The sequence below is a fragment of the Panthera uncia genome (assembly GCF_023721935.1).
Source record: "Panthera uncia isolate 11264 chromosome C1 unlocalized genomic scaffold, Puncia_PCG_1.0 HiC_scaffold_4, whole genome shotgun sequence".
Lineage (NCBI taxonomy): Eukaryota > Metazoa > Chordata > Mammalia > Carnivora > Felidae > Panthera > Panthera uncia.
The window spans coordinates 47,626,913-47,652,794 of record NW_026057585.1 but is presented as its reverse complement, the minus strand read 5'-3'; the positions used below and the strand labels follow the sequence as shown (position 1 = coordinate 47,652,794).

The 25,882-nt window shown below is 34.8% G+C and overlaps 2 protein-coding genes across 3 annotated transcripts in view; one reads left to right on the top strand and one right to left on the bottom strand.

Moving 5' to 3' along the window:
• LRRC40 (leucine rich repeat containing 40) overlaps nucleotides 1–14,573 on the bottom strand; it is a 46,283-nt gene extending 31,710 nt beyond the window's left edge. For both annotated transcript variants that reach the window (XR_007454764.1, XM_049617015.1), the window contains exons 1-4: nucleotides 14,394–14,573; nucleotides 3,388–3,569; nucleotides 1,914–1,987; nucleotides 25–154 (exon numbers count right to left, since the gene is read on the bottom strand). Coding sequence is in view for 1 of the 2 variants with exons in the window: in XM_049617015.1 (XP_049472972.1) it covers nucleotides 25–154; nucleotides 1,914–1,987; nucleotides 3,388–3,569; nucleotides 14,394–14,544 (537 nt within the window). In the remaining variant the exon portion in view is untranslated. The remainder of the gene's footprint in view (nucleotides 1–24; nucleotides 155–1,913; nucleotides 1,988–3,387; nucleotides 3,570–14,393) is intronic.
• A 119-nt stretch (nucleotides 14,574–14,692) lies between these two features.
• Nucleotides 14,693–25,882, top strand: part of SRSF11 (serine and arginine rich splicing factor 11) — a 44,505-nt gene continuing 33,315 nt past the window's right edge. The window contains exon 1 of the mRNA XM_049617018.1: nucleotides 14,693–14,783. The gene's annotated coding sequence lies outside the window, so the exon portion shown is untranslated. The remainder of the gene's footprint in view (nucleotides 14,784–25,882) is intronic.

Genomic DNA, 25,882 nt, shown 5'->3' with positions numbered 1-25,882 from the left:
AAAAATTGGAAAATCACAACTTACCAAGTCTTCTAGGTTGAAAAGTTGTTCAAATCCCTCTGGTATGCAAGTTAGTTCATTATGCTGGAGATAGAGGCCCTTCAGGTTTCTCAGATTTGTAATTTCTTCAGGGAGTATTTGCAGTTTGTTATGGCTATTGATTGATAAAATAAATGCTGAGTAATTTGGTCACAACACAATAAATAATTGTAAAGGTATTTTTGCTAACTACATGGGCTCATTTTAAAAAATAAAATATGGTGACTAATTTTAAGGACTTCTCAAACTTCACATGCTAATGATGTTAACTCATTAAAATTACAGTAAGCTAAAGCAATCAAATAGAGAGTTTCAAAGAAAACAAAGAAATACAGGTTTTAACCAAATAATTTATGAACTTTTAATTGTTTCCTTATAACCTACTCTTGATTTTATATGCAATGTGAAAGGATATACTGGACAATTTTTCATACTATGTCTGAATTTTAGAATTTTGACAAGAGACATGGGCACACATACATTATAATGGGAGTCACAGCTCATATGGGGATTATGTTTTTAAGCTAGCACTCAAGACAAAAATAGCTCTTTTTAAGAGCCTGGCATGTCCAGCTGAATGCAATATGTGACTCCACTCTTCTTTGTACTTACTCTTAACTTTTCTACTCAGTTCCTCTGTAGAGATACTTGGTTTATTGTTTTAGAAGTCCCAAGTCACTAAGCATGATATATTCCTTGATAATTAAGAGATGACCTGACTTAACCTGTTCCCAGATTTATCTTAACTATTTACTTAGGAATCCATTCTACTTTCACACCATATATAATTACTTAACAAGTAACAGGGTGAAATGAGAAATATAACAGGGTAAAAATAACCTTAAATTATATAAAAATAAAACTAGTTAGAACAAAAATGCCAAAAGATGCATTCTAAAATAAGAAACACTAAAAAACTGTCAAAAATTGGTTACTATTGGGGCTCCTAGGTGGCTCATCTGACTCTAGACTTTGACTCTAGATTTTGGCTCTTGCCTTTACAGGCCATACCCATGCCTTTGACTTGTATGGGGAAGAGGTTCTGATGTAGCTCTAAACAATTAGCACCTTTTGTGTGTAGCTATTTTTGCTTTTGTGGTAATTTTAAGTTTTTCACCAGATGAGGGCTGTAAATTAAGGAACCATTTTCCCTCAAAGCAATGAACTTACCTCCAGAACACAGAGACTTGACTATGCTATGTTAGATCTGTAACCATACCTATTTTATAAACCACAGTTTTTCAAACTATGTTTTGAACACTTAGACCTTTTTATCTACTAAATGAAATCTTCCCAAATCCCTTTTCCCCTAACCTGTGCATATATAACATATAAGGTAGTTATTTCTTAAAAGTCTAGAGGTATAGATTAAAGGGCAAACAAAGTTAGTGAGAGCCTTAGCCACCTGGCTTCCCACATACCTAACAAGTACCAGAACCATATCCACAGAGTCCTCAGAAAAGTTTAAAAGCTACTAATACTAAAGCCATGACATTTTTCAGCACTAATGAAATAACTGTTTCAAATTTCTTCCTTTGTTTGACCTGGATATTTTAAAGAATATCAAAGTAACTTAAAACCTGAGATATTAACAAAAAGGTTTTCTAAAATAACCACTAAAACCTGTTATATAAAAATAAAACAAAAAGTACTTTTAAAAAAATCAACTGGACATTTGTAAAATCAGAAAAACATGTGGGCAATTATTTCTAAAACAAAAATAAATAATCTGAGAAAACTTAAAACTCTTACTCTGCTTTTACCACCTTCTGAGATCATACAAAAATATTTTCTAATGTTAAAAAATATTTTTAAAATATTAGATTTATACCATTATGTTAGCAATACTGAAATTAAATAAGCTTAAATTTTACCTGACATTAAGTTTCTGAAGATTTTCTAACTCTCTTATAGCAGAAGGAAGGGATGTCAGCTGATTATCATGTATCTACAAGTTATTAAAAGACAGTCAATATCTTAGTCTTATAATTAATAATACATGAGCATGAGTTTGTCACTGTACTGAATTCTTCCACAATAATTTTGTTACTGTAATTCAACAGTACTGAGTTGGAGTTTGGTAATTTATTCCATGTACAGAAGAGGAAAAGGAATTTGAAGTTGACCACAATGCTGTTCAGAAACCGTGAAGTGATAAAGTCATCAATTTTAAATATTACAATTAAAAAAATAACTTTATCTCATTGAGTGGAATTTCAATCTGAAATGAGAGATGAGAGCTTTAGAAACTAATAGCACTTTGATGGTATGATTTATGTCAACATATAGCAAAAAAAAAAGAGAGAGAGAGAGAGAAAGGGTAGGGGGAACCTCTCTCATGTTCTCACAGAACCATATTATTTTGAAAGTACGAGAAACCTGAGAGAACACCTAAAGCCAATCCGTTCATTTTACAAATGAAGAAAATAAAAACCTATCTAGAAATTTCACCAGATCCAACTTTTTCAAACATGAATTAGAAGATTTCTGATGTTCCTACATAAAGTATATCAGAACTCTGTAGATTGTGAAACAAACTACTCATGCTTTACTTCACAACACATGGCAACTAGAGACTGAAAACAGTGTCTTAATATACACACAAAAATTTAAGTTCAATAATTTAAGTCAGCGTTGAAGACAAGTTTAGAATAAATTAATTTTAAGTGCTGCTTTCATGTCTAGAATAATGATGAGAAAAATAATAGCAATGAAAACGGATAAGCAGCAGCAACCACCTGTTAAATGCTGATTCTGTTTGCATGCAATAATGCATTTAATTCTAAGAACAAGTTTTGGGCCGCCTGGGTGGCTTGGTCGGTTGGGCGTCTGACTTCGGCTCAGGTCATGATCTCACGGTCCGTGAGTTTGAGCCCCGCGTCGGGCTCTGTGCTGACAGCTCAGAGCCTGGAGCCTGTTTCAGATTCTGTGTCTCCCTCTCTCTCTGCTCCTGCCCAGTTCATGCTCTGTCTCTCTCTGTCTCAAAAGTAAATAAAAGTTAAAAAAAAAAATTTTTTTAAATAAAAATAAAAAAAAAATAATTCTAAGAACGAGTTTTAAAAATAGGTAGTAGTGTCAGTCCTGGTTTATAAAAGTGGAAACTAAGGCACAATGAAGTTACTTTGCAAGGTTACACAGCTATCAAGTGGCACAGTCAGAAACTGAAGCCTGATGTTCTGTATGTACACTCTTAATTATCATGCTATACCCACCAATAATTTGTTATTCTTCCTACAGTCTACCAATTAAACACGTGTTTTCTACTTTTTTCTGCTTATGAAGCCTAAATTTAGCCTTAGAGTCTCTTAGAGTTGCAACTAATGACATATTTAGAATCAGTCAACTTACATCAAGAACAGTGAGTGCAGGCAGCAGTCGGAGATCATCTGTAAGTGACTGAAGTTTATTGTTGGATATGATTAGTTTGGTCAAATCCGTCTGCTCCCACCATCGCTCAGCAGCACTGAATGAAAGATTCTGATTAGCTTCCTCAGGGATATCCACATTTATTCTCCAGACACACTGAGGTACTATTTCCATCACCACCATACCAAAAAGAAAAAAAGGAAAAGAAAGAAAACAAGAAGTGAGATACTAAGTGGCATATTTTTATAATAGCCATGCAGTTCATCTATTGGAAAGTAATTTCTGAAACATTAAAAAAAATACTTAAAAACAATTCAAACGAACAATGAATTACAACTAAAGTTGATTTTATTCAAAAACAGAATATGATATGTATTTTACATATTAAATCTTTTATCTTCATTCATCTATATTTACTATATACATACTCTGCACAGCACATTGCAGTCAACATATAATGCAAATAAAGAAAGGACTCTACCATTGCACTAATAGAATAGGGAGAAGGCATGGAAATCAACATTTATAAGGTGATGTCATAATTTTATAACATTAGTATATACTGTCTGAGAAAACACTGATGTTAATAATAGCTAATGATCATAGCTAACACTTACAAATACCAGGCAATTTTCTAATATACTATTTAAACCTCGTAACAACTCTGCGAGATAGGTGTTGTTACTATTCTCGTTTTATAGACAAGAAAAATGGGGCACAGAGGGAATGTATAATTTACCCAGGGCTACACAGCCAGTAAGTAGCAGAAATGGGATTCAAACACCTATAAAGTTATACTACTGTCTTGACTCTCGGTGAATATTTGGAAAGCATAACTGACTCTGGTAGCTGCTCTCTATTTTACCTAACATACAATTTTATTTCTTACCCCATCACACAACATTGTGTGAATCCCATTGGAACAAATATTGCAACTCCTGTAACACAGCAAATAAGACTGTAAGTTGAACATGGAGAGTCGAGGTTCACCACTATAAAAACTGAAACCTCAGGAAGGTACTAACTTGCTATAGCGTTGTAGCAAAACTATTTTAAAGAGTCCTTCATTCCATCATATAAGTAGGACTACATATCAGTCTGATTTAGAACTTTGAGCGTTATTAATCAAGGCAACAATCAGTTATAACCTGCAGTCATTCACTACGATTACAGAATGATACTAAATGAAAAAGTGCAAAGTTTCAAGTTCAGGATACTGAAGTACAATTTAGGTTTACTAGTCTGATACATTAGATTTATGGAAGCAAAGCAAATCTCCTTAAATCTATGAGACTTATACACACTCAAAAAAAAAGGTTTCTATGAAAAAGGTACAGCTGACATTATACATAAAGGTGAAAGACTAAGGGCTTTCTCTTAGTGTTTTTTTGATGCACATTCTCACTACGTTAGAATTTTACTATGGATCCTGACCAATGCAATAAAACAAAAGAAAGAAAAGATGTTCAGGTTAGAAAGGAAAAAGTAAAACTGTCTCTTTAAGAGACAACATGATCATCTATACAGAAAATCCTAAGGAATCTATAAAAAAAATTATATGTAATGAGTTTAGAAAGTGCACAGAATTCAGGATTAATATACAAAACTCAACTGTGTTTCCATGTATTAGCAATTGATAAATGAAAATATTCTTTATATGTTTAAAGATTTATAAGACACACAATCTAAAACCATGAAATACTCAGGGTTCAGTTTAACAAATATATGCAAGTCCTGTGGTATGTAAATATAAAATATGAAAACTTAGAGAAGATCTAGATAAGTAGAGAAATATATCACATTACAAACTAATTATTAAGATGTCACCTCTCCCTAAGGTGACTTACAGCTTCAGCATAATCCTAATCAAAATCTCAGAAGGCATTTCTATAGAAATTAACAAACTGATTCTAAAATGTATTATCAAAATGCAAAAGAACTGAAATAAGTTAAATAATTTTTTGAAACAGAATAAAGTTCTAGAACTTAATTACAAGTCTTACCATAAAGCCTGTCAAGACACTGTGGTATTAGCATAAGGATATATTAATCAATAGAAAAGAAAAGTTAAGGAAAATTCTACACAATAATATATTATCCATTGATTTTCAATAAAGGTGCCAATTTAATGAGAAAGAAACAGTCTTTTCAACAAATCACACTGGAACTCTAAATTCATATGGATGAAAAAAGGAACTTCAACATTTACCTTATGACATACTCTGAAATTAACTCAAAATAGATCATAGACTTAAATATTATAGTTAAAACTATAACAATTCTAAAAGAAAGCAGAGGAAAAATCTTCACAGCCTTTGGATGGAGAAAATTTCTTAGTTCAGAAAAAGTACAAAACCCAAAAGAAAAAAAAATGATAAACTGGACTTCATCAAAATTAAAACCTTATGTTCTTCTAAAGAAATCATTAATCCTCAGACTAAGAAGATATAATAGATTATCAATAAAGATAGATAACTGAGAAGTACTCGTATCCCCAAAATAGAAAAGGTCTCATAACTTAAGACAAATAGTTCAATTTAAAAATAGACAAAAAATATGAACACTTGGCAGATATACAAATGGTTAATGAGCAGTTGAAAAGATGCTCAACAACATGAGGCATTAAGGAAATGTAAATAAAACCATAAGGACGTACTACAACACGATCCCAAGAATGGCTAATGTTAAAAAGGCTGCCAATAGAAAATGTTGGTAATGATGTGCAGCAACTGATTCACTCATGTTACTAGGAGCAAACAGCTTGGTAAATTCTTAAACAGTTAAATATACATTTATTTATCACTGTATGTCCACAAATTCTACTCTTAGGTATGTAACTCAATAGCAACGATAATGTATGTCTACACAAAGACTGTATTTGAAAGATCATGGCAGTTTTATTCATAACAGTCAAAAACTACAAGCAATTTGAGGTGCCTGGGTGGTTCAGTCGGTTAAGCATCCGACTCTTGATTTCGGGTCAGGCCGTGATCTCGTGGTTAGTGAGTTTGAGTCCTGCATCAGGCTCTGCACCTTAGTGCTTGGGATTCTCTCTCACTCTCTCTCTGCCCCTCCCCTGCTTGCTCTCTCTCTCTCTCTCTCTCTCTCTCTCTCTCAAGATAAATAAATAAACTTAAAAAAAAAAAAAACTAGAAGCAACTCAAATGTATATCAACAAGTGATTGGATAAACAAATTGAGGTATATACATATAATAGACTTACACAACAATAAAAAAAAAAAACTACTGATATAAACAACATGGATGAACCTCAGAAAACATACTAAGCAAGGGAAGGCTAAAGCAAAAGAAATCAAAATTGCAAATGTGTAATTCCATGTAAATAAAATTCTAGAAGAGACTAATGTATATTGACAAAAAGCAGATCATTGGTTGTGTAGAACTAGCAATAGGGATTGACTGCCAGAAAACGGGCTTAAAAGGTAATTTCTGAATATTGAAAATGTTCTACATTTTGATTGTGGTAGTGATTACACAAATGTGTGTGTGTGTGTGTGTATGTCAAAACCTACTGAATGATACACTTAAAATGGATGCATACAGGGCACCTGGGTGGCTCAGTCAGTTAGGCATCTGACTTTGGCTCAGGTCATGATCTTGCGGTTCGTGGGTTCGAGCCTTGTATCAGGCTCTGTGCTGACACCTCAGAGCCTGGAGCCTGCTTCAGATTCTGTGTCTCCCTCTCTCTCTCTCTCTCTCTCTCTCTCTCTGCCCCTCCCCCACTTATGCGCTGTCTCTCTCTCTCAAAAATAAACATTAAAAAAATTAATTAAAAAAATGATGCATACATTGTTTGTAAATTACACTCCAATAAGGTAAATGCAAAATAAAAATACAGATGATGTAATATATCAAGATAATCTTATTAACATATACACATTTATTCATTTATGTATATATGTATCAACAAGTGAATGAATAAACAAATTGAGGTATATACATGTATAAATACACATACATATATACACACTGGTATACTACACACACATACACACACACACACATATATATATTTCTCTCAAGATAATAATTGCCTTGAAGAGCACTACCCAATACAACTTTTTCAATGATGAAAATTTCCTATATGCTGCACTATATGATGGCCACTAGCTGCATACAGTTATTGAACGCTTATTAAAATGTGGCTAAAGTGACTGTAGAACATGATTTTTAATTTTATTTAATTTTGGTTAATTAAAATTTAAATAGCCATAGGTGACTAAGGATTCAACACTGGACAGAATGGCCCTTAACAAAGACTGAGAAAAGATTTCTTTACATGTTTTTTTGGCATATTACTCTTTCTTCCACTTACAATAGTTAATTACAGAAATGGGGAGGGGCGCCTGGGTAGCTCAGTCGATTGAGCGTCCGACTTCAGCTCAGGTCATGATCTTCAGCTCAGGTCATGAGCTTATGAGTTCGAGCCCCGCATCAGGCTCTGTGCTGACAGCTCGGAGCCTGGAGCCTGCTTCAGATTCTGTGCCTCCCTCTCTCTCTGCCCCAACCCACTTGCATTCTGTGTCTCTCTCAAAAATAAATAAACATTAAAAAAAGAAAGAAAAAGGGGAATACAGATGGGCTGATGGTAGAGAACTGTATAATATGGGGAAGATACTTAGAAGTGAGTAAGGGAAGAAACAGAGAAGAAATAAAAAAAAATGATTAAAATGGTGTTTACATGGAGAGATAAAAGAATGTGTAGCCAGCAAACCATAGGAGCAACAGATCATATGAGATTTAAAGGTCTTTTTTGACCATTTTAAACAGTTTCATAGATATAAAGATTACCCACCATATATGATGTTTCCTTAAGTAGAAAACCATAATCATTCCCATAAGGTCTATATCCTACTCTATGTAGATTCCATCTTCTAAAAGGCTGTAAATATATTAAACTATGATACACAATAGGACATAATGGGTGTATCTCTGACCAAAGAGTCAGGGAACTAAGATTCGGTGCAACTAATCCAACTGATTGTCAATTAATATCTCATCTAATATCTCTGGTTACCAATTTCTTTGTTGATTAAATGAGAGGGCCCCATCATAATTTAAATGCTAGGATCCAACAACAGTAGTACAAAAAGGCTTTTGCTAGGTGCAGAATAATATTTTAATAACAGCTTATCCTACAAATGCCATTCAGTAAACTGTCTACCCCATCATGAGCATTTTTTAAAAATTATGAGAATTGAATATAAACCAGTAAGTCTAACACTATGTAAAAGATTAGGAAAAGCTCCATTGATAAACATTCCAAATTTCTCCACAGTAGTTTATTCATGACAACCAATGGGCTCATTACACTAAAGAAAGAATCCCATATCGACAATCCACAATACTATGTCACTTTCAGACTATCTTTAAAACTTAATAAGAAAAAAATACACGCATACACACACACACACCCCAGAACAAAATTATAGTTACATAGAAGGTATTAACTCAGTTGCAGCTTGAGATTGACACAAAGAGATGTATCTTTGTGCTTTAGAGCACCTGAGTCATTGTTACGTTAGAATACATGAAGAGAATGGTACTCTTGGAAGTCCAGCAGGATACGGTAAGAAAAAATGAAACAATGTTTAACATATAAAAAAGAAAACATTTTTACCAATCACTTTAAGAGAAAAATATGCTTGAATTTATTACTTTCACTTGAGAGTACATTCAGTTTTATAGTGAACATAAGCCTCACTGAAACTGTAATTCCATTCTTCCCAATATTTTTTTTTTCCTGTGACAATATATGACAGATGGCATTCACTTAACTCTCTTACTCAAGAAAACATTACAATGCAAGTTAATGAACATGACATTAATATAGAGATAAATTTAAGTTTGCACTCATTTATTAAGCAAATTTTGGCACTGACAACAACTTGAAATACACATCAAGAGTTTGAGACACTAAAGTTTAGAATTATTCTAACAGATCAAGAAATAGGAATGGAACTTTTAATTAATTATCTAATTCCTTGTTCCAGACTTCCCTGGATTTCAGTATGCTAAAAATTAAATGTTTACCTCAAGATTCTGCCATCATATACAGATTAAAACCCTTTCCTTTTGCTTTTATTTCTAAGAAATGTTCAAGAATTAGCTTGTTTTAATGATCTACTCATCTGGAAATATAGTTTCTTTCTGGAATTATTTGTTGTTAAAATCTGATACTTGGGTTAATTCTTATTAGCTGTTTAGAATATTATAGTAAATTCCATGAAGACAACCAGTAGTCAAAATACAGAGTCAAGGTAAATAATAAAGCAGAACATGGTTAATACAGATGTAAGGGTGGTTATTTAAAACTTGGGAAGTATACGGTTTATGTTACACTTTTTATAGTGTCATAACAAACTCTACATACTGAATAAGGCAAATTCTCACTACCTCAAAATAGATGACATGACATCTGAAGGCCTAGAAGCCCTAGACCTATTTACTTAATTTCACAAATGGAAACTAACCAAACTGCTCTTTGAAAGGTAAGGCAGGATAGCCTTATACCTTTATTTCCCTTTCAAATAATATGGTTTTTGAATAAACATAATTGGTTTGTTTAATAAATTATCCACCTACCAATTTTCTTGTCAGTTCAACAATGTGATTTCTTTAAAATTTACAGCATTCTTTTGTTCCAAACTCTGGCACCTTTTTCTTTCATTGAGTTTTTGATGAATCACCCAAAAACATGTTCTATACTATTGTTCTACCAATGGCAGGCAACCACAAGGCAACAATCAATACCTCCTTTTCAACTCCATCTTTATTTTATCTGGTCCAATGAAAAAGCTGCAATATCTAGACTAAACCAAACAATGATATATTTTTGTGTACTTGTTCAGAAAAAAAGAGCAGTCATTTAAAATTTCCAGAATATTTCTAATGTTCTCTTTGAAGTTGGTTATTAACAGTTATTTTGTTCAGGCATAACTTTGTGAGTAACTTATAAAACTGACACTCATGAATGGTAATTTTAAAACTACCAATAACTTTCAGATGTTTAAGAATATTATTGTAGTCATAAGATGAAATATTATGGTCATTAAAAATAATCAGATTTTGTAAGTAACATCAAAAAATGTACAAACAAAATTCAGAAAAGAGGACTCAGTACAATTCTTAATTTGTTAAAAATAAAAAATAAAAGGCAAATTATACATCACATTCACACAGAAAACTATAGAAGAAAAACCTTCAAAATATCAACAGTGATTAACCCTGAATGGTTATTTTCACTTTTTATGCTTTCTATAGATAGTAGTTTTTCTGTCATAGATACAATGCTTTATAAAGAAGAAAATAATAAATGGGTATTTCCATAAAAGAACTACAGCCTATAAAAAGAAAGGGTACTAAAAATCCCCAAGATTACTCAGATTTCAGTTACACACAAAAATTAATCTGTACTGGGTATCAGATAACACCCTATCAGGGAAACAAAGTGTCCCATTGTTCTTAGAGCTTCTGCTAAGAAGAATCAATTCAAGGAGGCCACCATCTAAGAGAAAGAATAAACAGACTGTTAACTGTTTTGGGTTATATACCTCAAAATTAAAGGCTAGGTTCTATTTTTCCAATGTAGAAATTATGGACATGATGGTACATTACAAATGTACCTATGTATTACTGCATAAATAAGAAGGGAAGAAAGACCTGGAATACAACACAAAAAATTTGTTATTTAACAAGTGCAATTTTTAATAAACAAATTTGAATAAAACATAGCAAAATGCTTATGTGACTATAAATTATCTGAAGTGTCAATTTGCTTCTTCAGCACAATATCTGGAGAAAACATACATAACAGGTATATAACAAATGCAATGTAAATAAGTATCTGTCTGTAGCGTTCAAACACTTTCATATGCTCATATCTGTCATATAAATATCTCATGATATCTCATACATATTGATAACAATCTGAAAGAAGCTAAGTGTGATAATCATTTTGAACATAATACATAATTCTAGGTAATAACATTTGGAGATAATTTAATGAGAAGAGATAATATAAATTTGGAGATAATATAAATAATGAGAAGACTTTTTTAAAAAGGAGTATATTTTTCAAAAGTATAACAATGTGTAGGCCAGTAAAAGGGACAAGTTAGTAAAAGTTTATCAGAAAAGAGTAGTAATCATTTTTCTGCAATTACTTGGTCAAAAAAAAAACCAATACTTATATTGATTTTATCTACTCTTCATATAATATTGACTTTAAAAAATCCTAACTAACAGGCCACTGGCCTTCTTCTATATATCACTTATTCATTGAATCTTGAGTTACTGAACAGAGACATGTTGCATGAAAAGACAAATAAAGGACAACCATGCTCAACAATAAGAAAACAACCCAATTAAAAAATGAACAGGGGTGCCTGGGTGGCTCTGTCCATTAAGGGTCCGACTCGTGGTTTCAGCTCAGGTCATGATCTCACGGCTCATGAGTTCGAGCCCTGCCTCGAGCTCTGTGCCGATGGTGTGGAGCCTGCTTGGGATTCTCTCTCCCTCTCTCTGCCCTCCCCCACTCACTCTGTCTCTGCCTCTCTCAAAATAAATAAACTTAAAAAAAAAATGAACAAAAGATCTGAACAGGCATCTCACCAAAGAAGATATACAGACGGCAACCAAGCTTATGAAAAGACGTTGCACATCATATCTAAAACATTGAGATAGGACTACACACTCATTGGAATGGCTAAACTCCAAAAACCTGATAATACCCACAGTGGCAAGGATATGGAGCAACAGGAACTTTCATTCATTGCTGGAAGGAATGCAAAATGGTACATGCGCTCTGGAAGACAGTCTGGCAATTTCCTACAAAGCTAAGCACAGTCTTACTATGTGATCTAGAAATGGCGCTCCTAGGTTAACACCCAATTAGTTGAAAATTTAGGTCCACACAAAAACCTGAACAAATTACAGCTTCATTCAAAACTGCCAATAACTGGAAGCAACAAAGTTGTCCTTCAAAAAGTAAATGGATAAAATGGTACATACATCTATACCATAGAATATTATTTAGAAATAAAAACAAATGAGTTATCAAGGCACAAAAAGACATGGAGGAACCTTAAAGGCATATTGCTTAGTGAAAAAAGCCAATCTGAAAAAGCTACATATGACTTCAATTATATGACATTTTGGGAAAGGCAAAACTACAGGAACAGGAAGACTGGTGACTGCCAGGCCTCAGGGGAAGCAGATAAGGAATGAATAAGTAGAGCTCAGAGGATTTTTAGGGCAGTAAAACTGTTCATTATGATACCGTAATGGTGGATACATGACATTAGGCATTTGTCAAAGATAAATCCTTTTAAAAGGATATCTTGATGATGACACTGATTTAGAGGGTGAGATTTAAAGAAATCCAGGAAAGCACTTAGAAAGTTATTACAATGTTAATAGTCATAACAGTAATAATCATTATTACTGTGTACTTTTTAGTACCAGATACTTTGTGTGTATTATCTCATTTAAACCTTAGTAGGTCCTATTATCACAAACACATTATAAATGAGAAAATAAGGCACAGTAAGATTAAGCATCTCAAAGTTACATGAGCAAAGATATGGAGATAAAGAGCATGGCCCCATAAGGGACTTTACATAGTTCAGAATTACAGTGGTTTGGGTGGCAAAGATTGAATGGCAAGAGAAGTTGAAGGCTACAGTTAGATAAACACCTTCTACATTATGGTAACAAGGATTTCTTTTTGATAATAAACTACAAATACCATGTACTTCTCCCATTTATATTTTTCTCCCCTATGAAATACTATACATCCACTTATTCAACATAATTTATGTAGTACCTAATATTTGCCAGTAATTTTGTTAGGTTCTGTTTATACAATGATAACCTAAACGGCCCTGATCATGTCATCATGGAGTTCAGAGCCAAAATTCATTTGCTCCCTTAAACTTACTAGACAAAATCATCTGGGTCCAATCAAAAAGTACATTCCAGTATACCACTTAGTATTTGCAAATATTCATTCATTTACTTATTCCTTCCACAAATATTTATTTAATAAGAATCTATCATGTACCAAGTACTATTTTGGGTTGTTAGTAATAACAACAACGAATAAAACAAAGCTCCCTGACTTCTTGAAAATAACATTCTATTGAGAAGGCAGGGAAGACTATAAACAAATACATAATAAACTCTGATAATGACAAATGTTATTAAAAAATCGAACAAGAAAACAGTGTTAGCAATGGTGTTTATAGATAGAGTAGTTAGGAAGGGCCTCTGAGAGGTGTGACCTCTGAGCAGAGTCCTACAGGAAGCAAGTAACCCCTAGTCAGGTATCAAGGAAACTGTTCCAGGCTCTGAGAAAAGCAAATGTGTATGTATATCTGTAGTTTTAAAATATTTATGTTCCCACTGATTAAAAGCTTTTCCAGATAGAGCAGAGATTTTATGTCATATACCCTTTCATTCGTTCAGCAAGTATTTGCTTCATCTGCTCTATACATGGCACAATAAAAAAGCAATCATTAGATGAAAAATGGAAGGTTTCAATCTCGGATCGCCTAAAATCTGAATAAAAGAGAAAAACACTATGGGAAGAATGCTATATTCTCTCTCCCCACTTCCCAGTCCCTCCTTTACACAACAGACAATAAAAAGAGCATTTGGCTATTATTCATGGTGTCCAAATCTGTGCTTGTTGATCTTTACTAGGTTTTTCAGGATGGTTCCAAATTCACTTTGTGTGCCATCTATCTTGATCCTCAATTTAGGAAATATGCTCGCTATTCCTTGAGGGAAAGTAGGAACCGAACCGTACTGACCGAACCAGTGTAACTGTGATGAGTGCCTGAATTAGGGCCTGGGAGTCCTGGCTAGGAGACTGTGGCAGTGGCCAAAAGCAGGCCAAGGAAAGGGTGCCAGACAGGGGCAAGTGCTTTCTAACAGCACAATCGGGTGGTACCTCTGGATCTTACCTTCACTAAGATTCCGACCCGACAGGTTTAACTGGCCGCTCTTCCTCGCTGCCTTTAAAAGCCCCTGGGGTACCGAGGCACCGCAGTCTCTCCTCTCAGCTCTGAAACCCACTCGGGGATCCCGCTCGGCCACTCCCTTCAGGCGCGACATGTTCAAACCCTCAAGTCCAGAGGCAGAGCCCCGCGCGTGACGCTTAAAGGTGGCGCCCGCGTGTCACCCCGCCCCTGTCGAGAGCGCGCGCTCCGCGCGCTGTGCTCGTGGCCTTGAGCTGGGCCTTAGCTCTCGCCGGCGCGGCCCCGATGTCGTCACCGCCAGCGCCTGGGCTGGAGGGTAGAGGAGCCCTTCCCGTTGCCGGTGCCGGCCTTGTGTCTTGGAATTACTTTGCTCAAGTAAGTGCGCTTAACGGACTGAAGAGGGACTTTGGGCTTTATTGTTTGTACTGTTACTGCGACTCCAACCTACTCTTCTGGGCTCCCGCCTTGGCCAGGGTGTCGGGGAAGGATAACCTTCTCTCCTCGCCTGGCCTGAACGTGGGCCTTGACCAAAACTTGAGACCTGGGCGCGGTCTGCAGCCTCTCTGGACCCTAGCCTGTGTTTGTCGTTTGTAGTGGTGGCGCCGGACATCCGTCTGGCGTAGAAGATAAAACAGATTTCTGTTCTTCGCGCATATACCGCGATTCCTAGAATTCGTGCAGCTTGCCTGTTGTTGTATTTAGTTTATAGCCCAGCATAGGAGGTAGCGTGAAATGGAAGGGCTGGCATCAGACAAGGAAAAAGAAAGATCAATGATAAATGATCTCTCTACTGGACAGTTTACGGAGATCAGCGGAGGCGCAAACTTTAGTGTATTGAAAACAGCTTGGACTTTGAAGCGCAGGAGATGTGAGTTCGAATGGAGCTGCTTCTGTAGCTTACCAGCTGGGTAACTAACTGTAGGCAGTTTGACCGTTTTTAAAGTTTACTCCTTTTTCATGAATTTAGGGATAATTCCTATCTCATTCGTTTTTTTAAATAATTAAGTGAAGATAGAACTTTAAATATTGAGCGTTTGGTGAGGAAAGGGACTCCAGGATAGAAGATAAAAATTTTATTCAATAAGTCGGTTTTCCTGGATAGTTTTTCTCTGAAATGTACACCTGTGTTGATTCATTCAACAAATAATAAGGAAGTCATTATCTTCAGTCCTGTGCTGGGTGCTAGGCTTTTCTTTTGGCTGAAGTGATTTTGTTCTAAAAAGCATGCACATACCGGGAAATCTCCAAACCCTCCATCAACCCGGCTGCGAACCAGGAGAATTTTGAAAAGTGCGATGACGGCCCACTGACAAATTCTGCAGCCAGAGTCCAGGTTCTTGCTACCTGTAAAATTTCGGTTTTTAACCCCCTCTCGCTCTGTATTCTTCTTAGTTCTTTGGAGTCCTTTACACTGAAAGTGAGTAACAGCTAGGTACCAGTAGTTACACTACCAACGAAGGAGAGTGTAGCAAGGATCGTAATGAGCCTCCTCCGCAGCCCAAGTTTATCTTGACAGTAATGATGATTGTCACCTTACTAAGTGCCAGTCACAGTGCTAATAATATCTCCTTTGCTCTTATTTAGCACAATAACTATTTTTGCAGGTGAAGAAATTGAGGCTAAAAGGGATTAAGAGACTTACTGGAGGTCACAAGTTTCTGTAAGTGGTATGGTCAAGAACGTGAACCTAGTTCTCTGTCCAAAATCTTTCTTGTTTATCATTATGACTTGCCTAAGTGGCTTTTATTTCATCATTTTCAACACCTTTATCCTAGAACCATTTTAAGGGACACTTCAGTTATGTTTTAAAGGAGGCTTTTTATATTAAACACTTTTTCTCTTCCATAGGATTTAACAGCCTTTGGAGGGTGAATTACTCAAGTATAAAAGTTTACAGTAACCACCTCTCCCTACCATAGATTCTTTTGTTCAATATTTTTTAAAAGAATGGGCAAGGTATAATATTTTCATTTATTGTGCTTCTTTGTGAAGTTAAATATTTCATTATTGACATATAATTATAATAAACATTGCTGCACTTTGTATAAGAAGAGCGTAATTCTGCTAATGGCAAAGTAATTCTGAAAACTCCAAGTGACCATATACTTGTGGTAAACTTCAATAGCTATAAACTGACAGAGGTAAACATTTTACTAGTATGTATCTATAGTAAACTGTATATTGTACTGTGTACCAAGTGCAGATTAAGTAAGTGAGGGTGAAAATTATTACCTTACACAGAAAAGTTACATATTTTATCTCAAATTGATAGAAACTGAAAGCTTATCAACTTGAATTGAGCTCCTTTATGAGAGAGTATAGTTTTATATACATATATATATATGTATGTGTTTATATTCATGGGACTTAGCAATTTGTATCAGTTGTATTACTTTTGGAAGAATGCATTACAAACAAAAAAGCCAATCCTTTTTCAACTTGAGCATTTCAGCAAAAGCATTTACTTAAAAAAAAAATGGATTTTTAAAATAATATGAAATGGATGTCTCCTGTGCAGGGGCAGGCATCTACTGAATAATTACCTTTTGAAACAGAATTTGCCAGGCTGCACTTATTATATTCATCTTAATAAGGTAATGGAAAGTTTCTCTCTTCTATTTTGTTTGCCAGATGAAAAAAAAAAAAAAAAAAAGAAAGAAAGTGATTATCTTCTTTGCCAAATGAAAAAAGAAAGTGAAGAAACAAAAAATATATGATCCTAAGAATTACATCAGCCAGAGATGCCTAAGTGGTTCAGTTGGTTAAGCATCTGACTCCTGATTTCGGCTCAGGTCATGATTTCATGTTCTGTGGGATTGAGCCCAGCATGTGGCTCTGTACTGAGCGTAGGGCCTCCTTAGGATTCTCTCTCCTTTTCCCCTGCCCCTCCCCTGCTTGTGCGCACATGCACAGTTGCTCTCTCTCTTCTCTCTCTCCCTCTCAAAATAAATGGATAAACTTTATTAAAAAAGTACATCAGCCAAAAATGCTGTTATGTTTTGTAACAGAAAGTAAACTATTATCAAAGTAAGATAGAGTGGCATATCTCTACCATTAAAATTTAATAAGACATTTTCAGACATATCCATATTACTCTTATGAACATTGCTACATGTTAGATTTTTTCTTTTTTTTTTTTTTACCTATATCTATGTCTCTATACCTATTATCTCTATTATCTATCTATCATCTATTATCTACATACATATGTATGTATGTATGTATCTATCCATCTGTCTATCTAATCTATCAAACTAGAGATAAAGAGAAAGCTGAAAACTAATGCAGGCAAGGTTTCTATGTTTAAATCTTGAAGAGAATTCCTTTTTCTTCGCAAAATCTGTCTTTGCTTTTAAGGCCTTCAACCAACTGGATGAAGCCCACACACATTGCAGAAGGTAAAGTGCTTCACTCAAAATCTACTGATTTGAATGTTAATTACAACTTAAAAAAATATTTTTACAGCAACATCTAGAGTATTATTTTATCAAACAACTGAGCACTATAGCCAAGCCAAGTTGACCCATAAATTAACCATTATAGGAGACACTGAATTTTTAAGCAGGAGAGAGACAAGGTAAGTTTTTTCTTCCAGAAGTTAACTTTGGGGATGAACCCAGGGAAGAAAGAGCATGTATGAAGACGGGAGGTATCTCCCTAGGAAGATGATGCATGAATACAGATGAGAGATGACACTGGATTGTTCCTGTTTTGATCAAGAGGACTATCTAGGAGTTTGAAGGATGTAAAGGAGGCAAGATTAACAAGAGTGGGTGAGGATTACATATTTGACTTAGAAGGTAACAAAAGGAAGGCATCAAGAATAACCACTATCCTTCCATAGTTAATTTGATTTTAAAATGGAAGCCTTTCTACTCTTTCTTTTTTTTCTTTACATTTTTTTTAAATATATGAAATTTATTATCAAATTGGTTTCCATACAATGCCCAGTGCTCATCCCAACAGGTGCCCTCCTCAATACCCATCACCCACTCTCCCCTCCCTCCCACCCCCCATCAGCCCTCAGTTTGTTCTCATTTTTTTTTTTTTAATTTTTTTTTTTAACGTTTATTTATTTTTGAGACAGAGAGAGACAGAGCATGAACGGGGGAGGGGCAGAGAGAGAGGGAGACACAGAATCGGAAGCAGGCTCCAGGCTCTGAGCCATCGGCCCAGAGCCCGACGCGGGGCTCGAACTCACGGAGTGTGAGATCGTGACCTGAGCTGAAGTCGGACGCTTAACCGACTGAGCCACCCAGGCGCCCCAGTTTGTTCTCATTTTTTAAGAGTCTCTTATGCTTTGGCTCTCTCCCACTCTAACCTGTTTTGTTTTGTTTTTTTCCTTCCCCTCCCCCATGGGTTCCTGTTAAGTTTCTCAGGATCCACCTAAGAGTGAACACATATGGTATCTGTCTTTCTCTGTATGGGTTATTTCACTTAGCATAACACTCTCCAGTTCCATCCACGTTCCTACAAAGGGCCATATTTCATTCTTTCTCATTGCCACGTAGTACTCCATTGTGTATATAAACCACAATTTCTTTATCCATTCATCAGTTGATGGACATTTAGGCTCTTTCCATAATTTGGCTATTGTTGAGAGTGCTGCTATAAACATTGGGGTACAAGTGCCCCTATGCATCAGTACTCCGGTAGCCCTTGGGTCAATTCCTAGCAGTGCTACTGCTGGGTCATAGGGTAGGTCTATTTTTAATTTTTTGAGAAACCTCCACACTGTTTTCCAGAGCAGCTGCACCAGTTTGCATTCCCACCAACAGTGCAAGAGGGTTCCTGTTTGTCCACATCCTCCAGCATCTATAGTCTCCTGATTTGTTCATTTTGGCCACTCTGACTTGTTAGATTTTTTTCAAAGCTGAAAGGTACAGTAGGTAAGATGGATTTACTGAGGCAAAAGAGAAACTGTAGTAAAGGAAAATGGCACTAATTTCCGCAAATTTTTTAAGCACATTTGTTTAAAAAATATTACCAACTAAGAGCAAAGTGAATTTGCTTTTCAGACATTTCTAGGAAGGATGTGTGTGTGTGTGTGTGTGTGTGTGTGTGTGTGTGTAAATTAAGAGATTTAGATGTAGCCTACTTTGAATTAGTATTGTTTATCTTTCAGAATATTGCCTAATCAGTGAGAACTGCTATCTTATGGTAAAGTTATTGAGAGAGCATTTCGCTTTTTAACACTGTTGTTATTGATTGGAATTGTTGAACCTAACATATATTGCTTATTAAATGTTTTCTTAAGTTGAATTTTTTACATTTTTATATACTTACTACTCAATTTTTTTCTGTTTGTCCCTTCCTCTGTCAGTAAGTTATTTTATTTTATGTTTTTAAAGTCTTTATTTATTTATTTTGAGAAAGAGAGAGAGAGAGAGGCAGAGAGGGGGGAGAGAGAGAATCCCAAGCAGGCTCCACACTGTCAGCACTGAGCCCGATGTGGGGCTCAATCTCACTAGCCATGAGATGTTGACCTGAGCCCAAATCAAGAGTCAGACACTTAACCTACTGAGCAACCCAGGTGCCCCATCAGTAAGTTATTTTAAATGATCAAAATTGAGAGCAAATTATATAGGACAGGGGCTCTCCATGTTTTAAATATTCAACTTTTCAAATGTTCGTTACCCACGTCTTTCAGTTTTCTTTAAAAATTTCATTTTGCAGTTTCACGTTTGTTTTCCATTTATGCCTATAACTACCAACTTTTAAACATTCTATACTATTTCATTGAAGACAGTACATATTTTGCATTTTTATTCATAGTTTTAAATCTGGATTTGAATTGTATTTTGTTGTAATAACAACAAAATTTTTGGTAATTTTTTCTGATGGAGAGAGTGCATTTTATTTTAGGAAATTCATTTGTATGTTCCCTGTGCTTTTTCACTTTTGAGTCATAAAGCAGTGAGCTTGTTCTAGGTAGTTTAATATTTGATTCAAGTGTTGGGTCTTATATTTCTACTTTCAATACAAGAGAATTTTGGTCCACCAGCTTTAGGAAACTATCATTTTCATCTTTTAAAAAGGCTTTTACATGCTAGTGTTTTTCCTGTGAAGAAAAGTGGAGGAACTAATTAAAAAATACATTTTTTAAAATCGTAATTACTATTAGTTTTATTTTTTGGTTTGTTTCCTTTCTATTGAAAAAAAGCTGAATGGGTGGTTATAAAGCAGTCTTTTTCTGTCATTAAATAAAAGGCACTATGGTATTGTTTATTGTTTTTTCTAAAATCAGCTGAGATTGTTTCCCATTATTCCCAGTGATTCCTACTCCTAACCTTTAATAGCTATTTTCTTGCTCATTTTTCCAAGATTAATGTTTCTCTGACTGAAAATATCAATTTTATAGGGTTTAGGAATTTGTCTGCTTTAAAGTAGTAAAGTAATACAGAGAGAAAATTAGGGCACCAAATCCTAGAGTGTGCTTTATAATATCATTCTATCTTTAATTATATTAATACATACAAAAGCACTACTAAATAAATCTGTTTAAACATGGTTGGTTTTTTTTCCCAATGTTTATTTTGGAGAGAGAGAGACAGAGTGTGGCAGGGGAGGGGCAGAGAGAGAGGGAGACACAGAATATGAAGCACCCTCTAGGCTCTGAGCGGTCAGCACAGAGCCTGACCTGGGGCTTGAACCCACGAACCATGAGATCATGACCGGAGCCAAAGTTGGACGCTTAACCAACTGAGCCACCCAGGCCCAACCCCTAAAAATTGGTTTTAGTAAAAATCCACTGTTTTAAAATTTGACTTTATATCACCCCTGCTGACAATTTTGTTCCGTTGAATTCAGCTTGCAGCTTCATTTGCTCAATACTTTAAGAAGAAAAAAAAGGAGTAAAATTACATGATTATACATGGCGTATATTGTTCTATATGAACAGTTTTTATAAGGTTTTAATAAGACAAGATATATGGTCACTGAGACTTTTTTCTTAGTGTCAACTTAAGTTGACAAGAAAGAAATATAAGGATGATTTGATAATTTGTTGATAATCACAATCAATAGATTTTTATTTAAAAATTTGATACTCAGATTTCAAGACAGAATATTTATACTCACAACTGAAATTAAGATAAACACTAGTTTAACTTTAAGAACCTTTAAGACGGTCCACAATTTTTTTCCCCATCGTTTTTTTTTCCCCATCATTTAAAATATCACAGTTACGTATACTTCAATAATTTGAAAGGTACCATCATTGGGATATTCAAATACTAGTGAACATTTAAATACCTGGTCCTGGGGTGCCTAGGTGACTCAGCCAGTTAAGCATCTGACTCTTGATTTCGGCTCAGGTCACAATCTCATGGATCACGAGATCGAGCCCTGTGTTGGGATGTGTGCTAACAGCACAGAGCCTAATTGGGTTTCTCTCTTTCCCTCTCTCTCTGTCCCTCTCCCACTTTAGCTCTTTCTCTCTCTCAAAAATAAGTAAATAAACTTTTTGAAAAAATAAATACATACCTATGTACATACATACATATCTGGTCCCTACAAGGCAAATCTGTGAACCCAGCTTTGTTCTTCATCATTCTGGAGATACATGTTTTGCCCTCATTACTGAATTTATGTAGTTAATACGGCTTTGATTATTTTCCATTTTAGAGAGACTGACCTTTTTTGTTTTTAATTCATTTCCAAGAAAGTTACTTTTCCACCATCTCTTCTATCCAAAATAATTATTTGATCAACATCTCTGTGTTTTTAGACCTTAATGTGAGCTAATTGCAGTTCATAGTTACAGTTTCAAGTGACTGGAATGGCATTTGGGAAAAAGCATTATGGTCTTTAGCTTATCATTTGTCAGGAATTCAGATGGTCTTGTGTACTTAGTAATATTTTCCTTTTTTTTTTTTCTGTGCTTTGGTCATTTGATGGTCTGTTGCTCTAACCCATGTCATAGTACTTTTAAGATTAATCAAGCATATATGCAATTGCTTATGTCTTTTAAAAATAAGAATACTAATACTCTTGCTCTAAAAATGTAGAAAAGTAATTGAAGCCTTCCTAGAAAGATTTTTCCATGAAACATTTGCATTTTACCAAAAAAGGAATGCTTTGTTTAGCCATTATCAATTATTTGTGCATGCTGTTTGTATTAGGATCAAAATGAGTATGAAAATTTGAAATCTGTTGGTGTCATTTTTCTGTTGTAGTAACCTCTTAAAGAAGAAAGGACACCTAGTAATTAGTTTTACATGTTTACTACCAAAATATTTTCACGTTTGACAATAATGCTCTGAGGGAAGACATTGAAAAGATAAGGTGAACACAGACTTTCCTGTAATGATAGATACCATTCATTGAGTGCCTATGTTCTGGACACTATGCTAGGTGATTCATATTCATATATTATTTTTAATCTTAAAAACTCTGGTACTTTTGTCCTCATTTTTCACATAAGGGAATTAGGGTTCACATGGCTAATTATAGGCAGCCTCTATTATAAAGGTTGAGAACATGCACAGAGGAGTGGAATGGGGGACTTGGACTTTTTAACACTTAAATAGTTTTAGTATTTAACATTTGGCATTTATTACTTTATAATTTTTAAATAGGCCAAAAACAGAACCTATGTTAAAATGTGAAGTCTTGGGGCAGCTGGGTGGCTCAGTCGGTTTAGCATCTGACTTTGGCTCAGGTCATGATCTCATAGTTCATGGGTTGAAGCCCCGCATCGGGCTCTGTGCTGACAGTGTGGAGCCTGCTTGGGATTCTCTCTCCCTCCCTGTCTCTTGCCCCTCCCCCATCAGTGTTCTTTCTCTGTCTCAAAAACAAACTTAAAGTGAGATCTTAAGAAACTCTTCTATATATATTAGCTTTTCTGATTAATATCTTTCATGTGAATGATGTCTAAGGCACAGTACTAGCCTAAAATATAGTGATAGTGTAAATAAAATGGAACCCAGTTGAGGTAACTATTCATTTTTCAAAATGGAAGATTTTTAATTTGTAGAGTAAGGATAATAATAGAAGTTAATATTTTCTTTTCTAAGCAATTGTATTAGTATTTTCATCCTCAAAACAACCCACTCTTATCCTTATTTTTCAGATGAGGAATGTGAAGCATAAAGTAGTGAGCCAAAGGTCACAATTCCCTTCATTGGTGGTAGAGCCCCTTTAGTTTAACTCTAGGTCTGCATTCATAATCACCTTAAGTGTTGCCAGGATTAAAAGGCGTTATAAAAGCATTCCAATGTAGGTCCTCTTTTTACTGAGTTGAACACACTTTCTTTTTTTCCCAGTTTTATCAGACCTTAGAAATAATTTTCCTTCATAAACAGAAAATTTTATACCATAGGAAAAAAATAAGTGCTCAAATGGTGCAGATGCCTAATTCCTTGATTAAGGATAACTTTAATATTAAAATGCTTGAAACTGCTTACTTAGAATAAAGATATGTGTAGCTCTACTGAATTTTTTTAACGATTGTGAAGCAGCCCCTCAAATGGCCTTTTCTCAGTTGAAACTCCAAAAGAACCTTCTATAACATAGAGGATAGTATTGAGTTCTATCTGGAGCTTCTCCATCCAAGTATTTATGTTGACCCTCTTCAATCCAAAAAGCCAAACAAATCTGTAGAAGTAAGTTGTGATTTTCCAAGTAATACATGTGCATTATGGCTGTGAATACTGTGCATATGTATATATAGGCAACAGCATTTTAATGCTCCAACTACTACTTTTTTCCTCTATGTTAATATTCAAGGTATTAATAGACCCTGTGCTGTCCAATTGAAAAACATAGATATTCCTGCTACTGGTAGACAGTACAAATTAATACAAAACTAGTATTTGGAAATAAATTTAAGTAGACTTTTTTTCTGTCCTAATATGTGTGTCCATTCATCCATCTATCTGTCGGTCGCATAATGCTAACTATCCTTTAGCTTCTCCTCTTCATTTAGATGGAGAAGAAGAAAGGGGAGCGTGAGATTTACAATTTTGATATTAAAATAGATATTAATATTTATAGAATTATCTAATTTATAGAATTAGAAATATAATTCTCTAATTGTAAATTAGAAATTCAAATTAAGGGGCATCTGGCTGGCTCAGTTGGTGGAGTGTGCAGCTCTTGGTCTCAGGGTTGTGAGTTTGAGCCCCACGTTGGGTGTAGATTTTATTTTTTAAAAAACCTTAAAAAACCTTTTTTTTAATGAAATTCAAATTAAGATAGATCTGCAGATAAGTTTTTTTAAAGTTGAGGATCTGTAAGCAGCAGTTTATTTCCTATTTTTTCTTACTACTTTCTATAGCCATAGAGAAAAAAATGTATAGCCAAATACTTGGAAAGTTTATCTCAACCAGATTTCCTTGTAAATCTAACAAGTACATTCCTGTCTTCATTCAGCAAGCCTTTGCTGAGTGGATTATGTGAGTGAGGCATTTGTGAAGTTTCTAGCACATAAATGATACTTCCTAAATTTTGTCAAATACTGACTTTGTTCTAGTATATTGTTGGGCATCGGGAAACACAAAGACAAATACATTGTCTTCCCTGTCCTCAAAAAGTGTTATTTGCTAGAGAGAAATTGCTGCTTAACAACTAATTTGATTAAAACTCTGTTGCTTTTGCAGATTCGCAAAATTGTGTCAATTTGGAGGCCATTTCTATTAGTGTGCACAAGCGTATCTTAACAATAACAGGTGACTTGCTTGACCTATCCAACTGGGAACATGGTATCCAGTGGGTAGAGTGATAATACATACCTGTGCCTATTCTATCTTTTAATTGAAGAAATTCCAGCTGAAATTATGAGATTTGTTTTTTGCATTGGAAATATCTTTATAAGTATTCTTTTCCTAGTCTTATTCAGATATAATTGGCACACAGCACTGTATAAGTTTAAGGTTTACAGCATAATGATTTGATCTAAATGTATTGTGAATTATCACAATAAGTTTTGCTAATACCCATCATCTCATATAGATAATAGAAAGGAAAAAATGTATTTTTTTTTAAATAGTCATTTTGTTTTACATCTCTAGTGCTTATTTATCTTATAACTGGAAATTTGTACCTGTTGACCACTTTCTTCCAGTTCCCCCTACCCTCACCCCTACATCTAGTAACCACAGATCTGATCTCTTTTTCTACGAGTTTGGGCAGTAGAGGGGAGAGGTTAGATTTCACATATAAGTGAGATTGTACCATATTTGTCTTTGTCTGACTTATTTCAGGGACCATAATGCCCTAAAGTCCCACCCATGTTGTCAGAAATGAACGGATTTCCTTGTTTTTTATGGCTGAATGATAATACAATTGTGTATATATATACACATACATATACATACCACAACTTCTTTATTCATTCATTTGTCAGTGGACACTTCGGTTTTTTCTATGTCTTGGATATTACAAATAATGCTGCAGTGAACATGGGTTTATATATCTCTTCAACATAGTGTTTTTGTTTCCTTCAGATACAGTCTCAGAAGTGAGATTGTTGG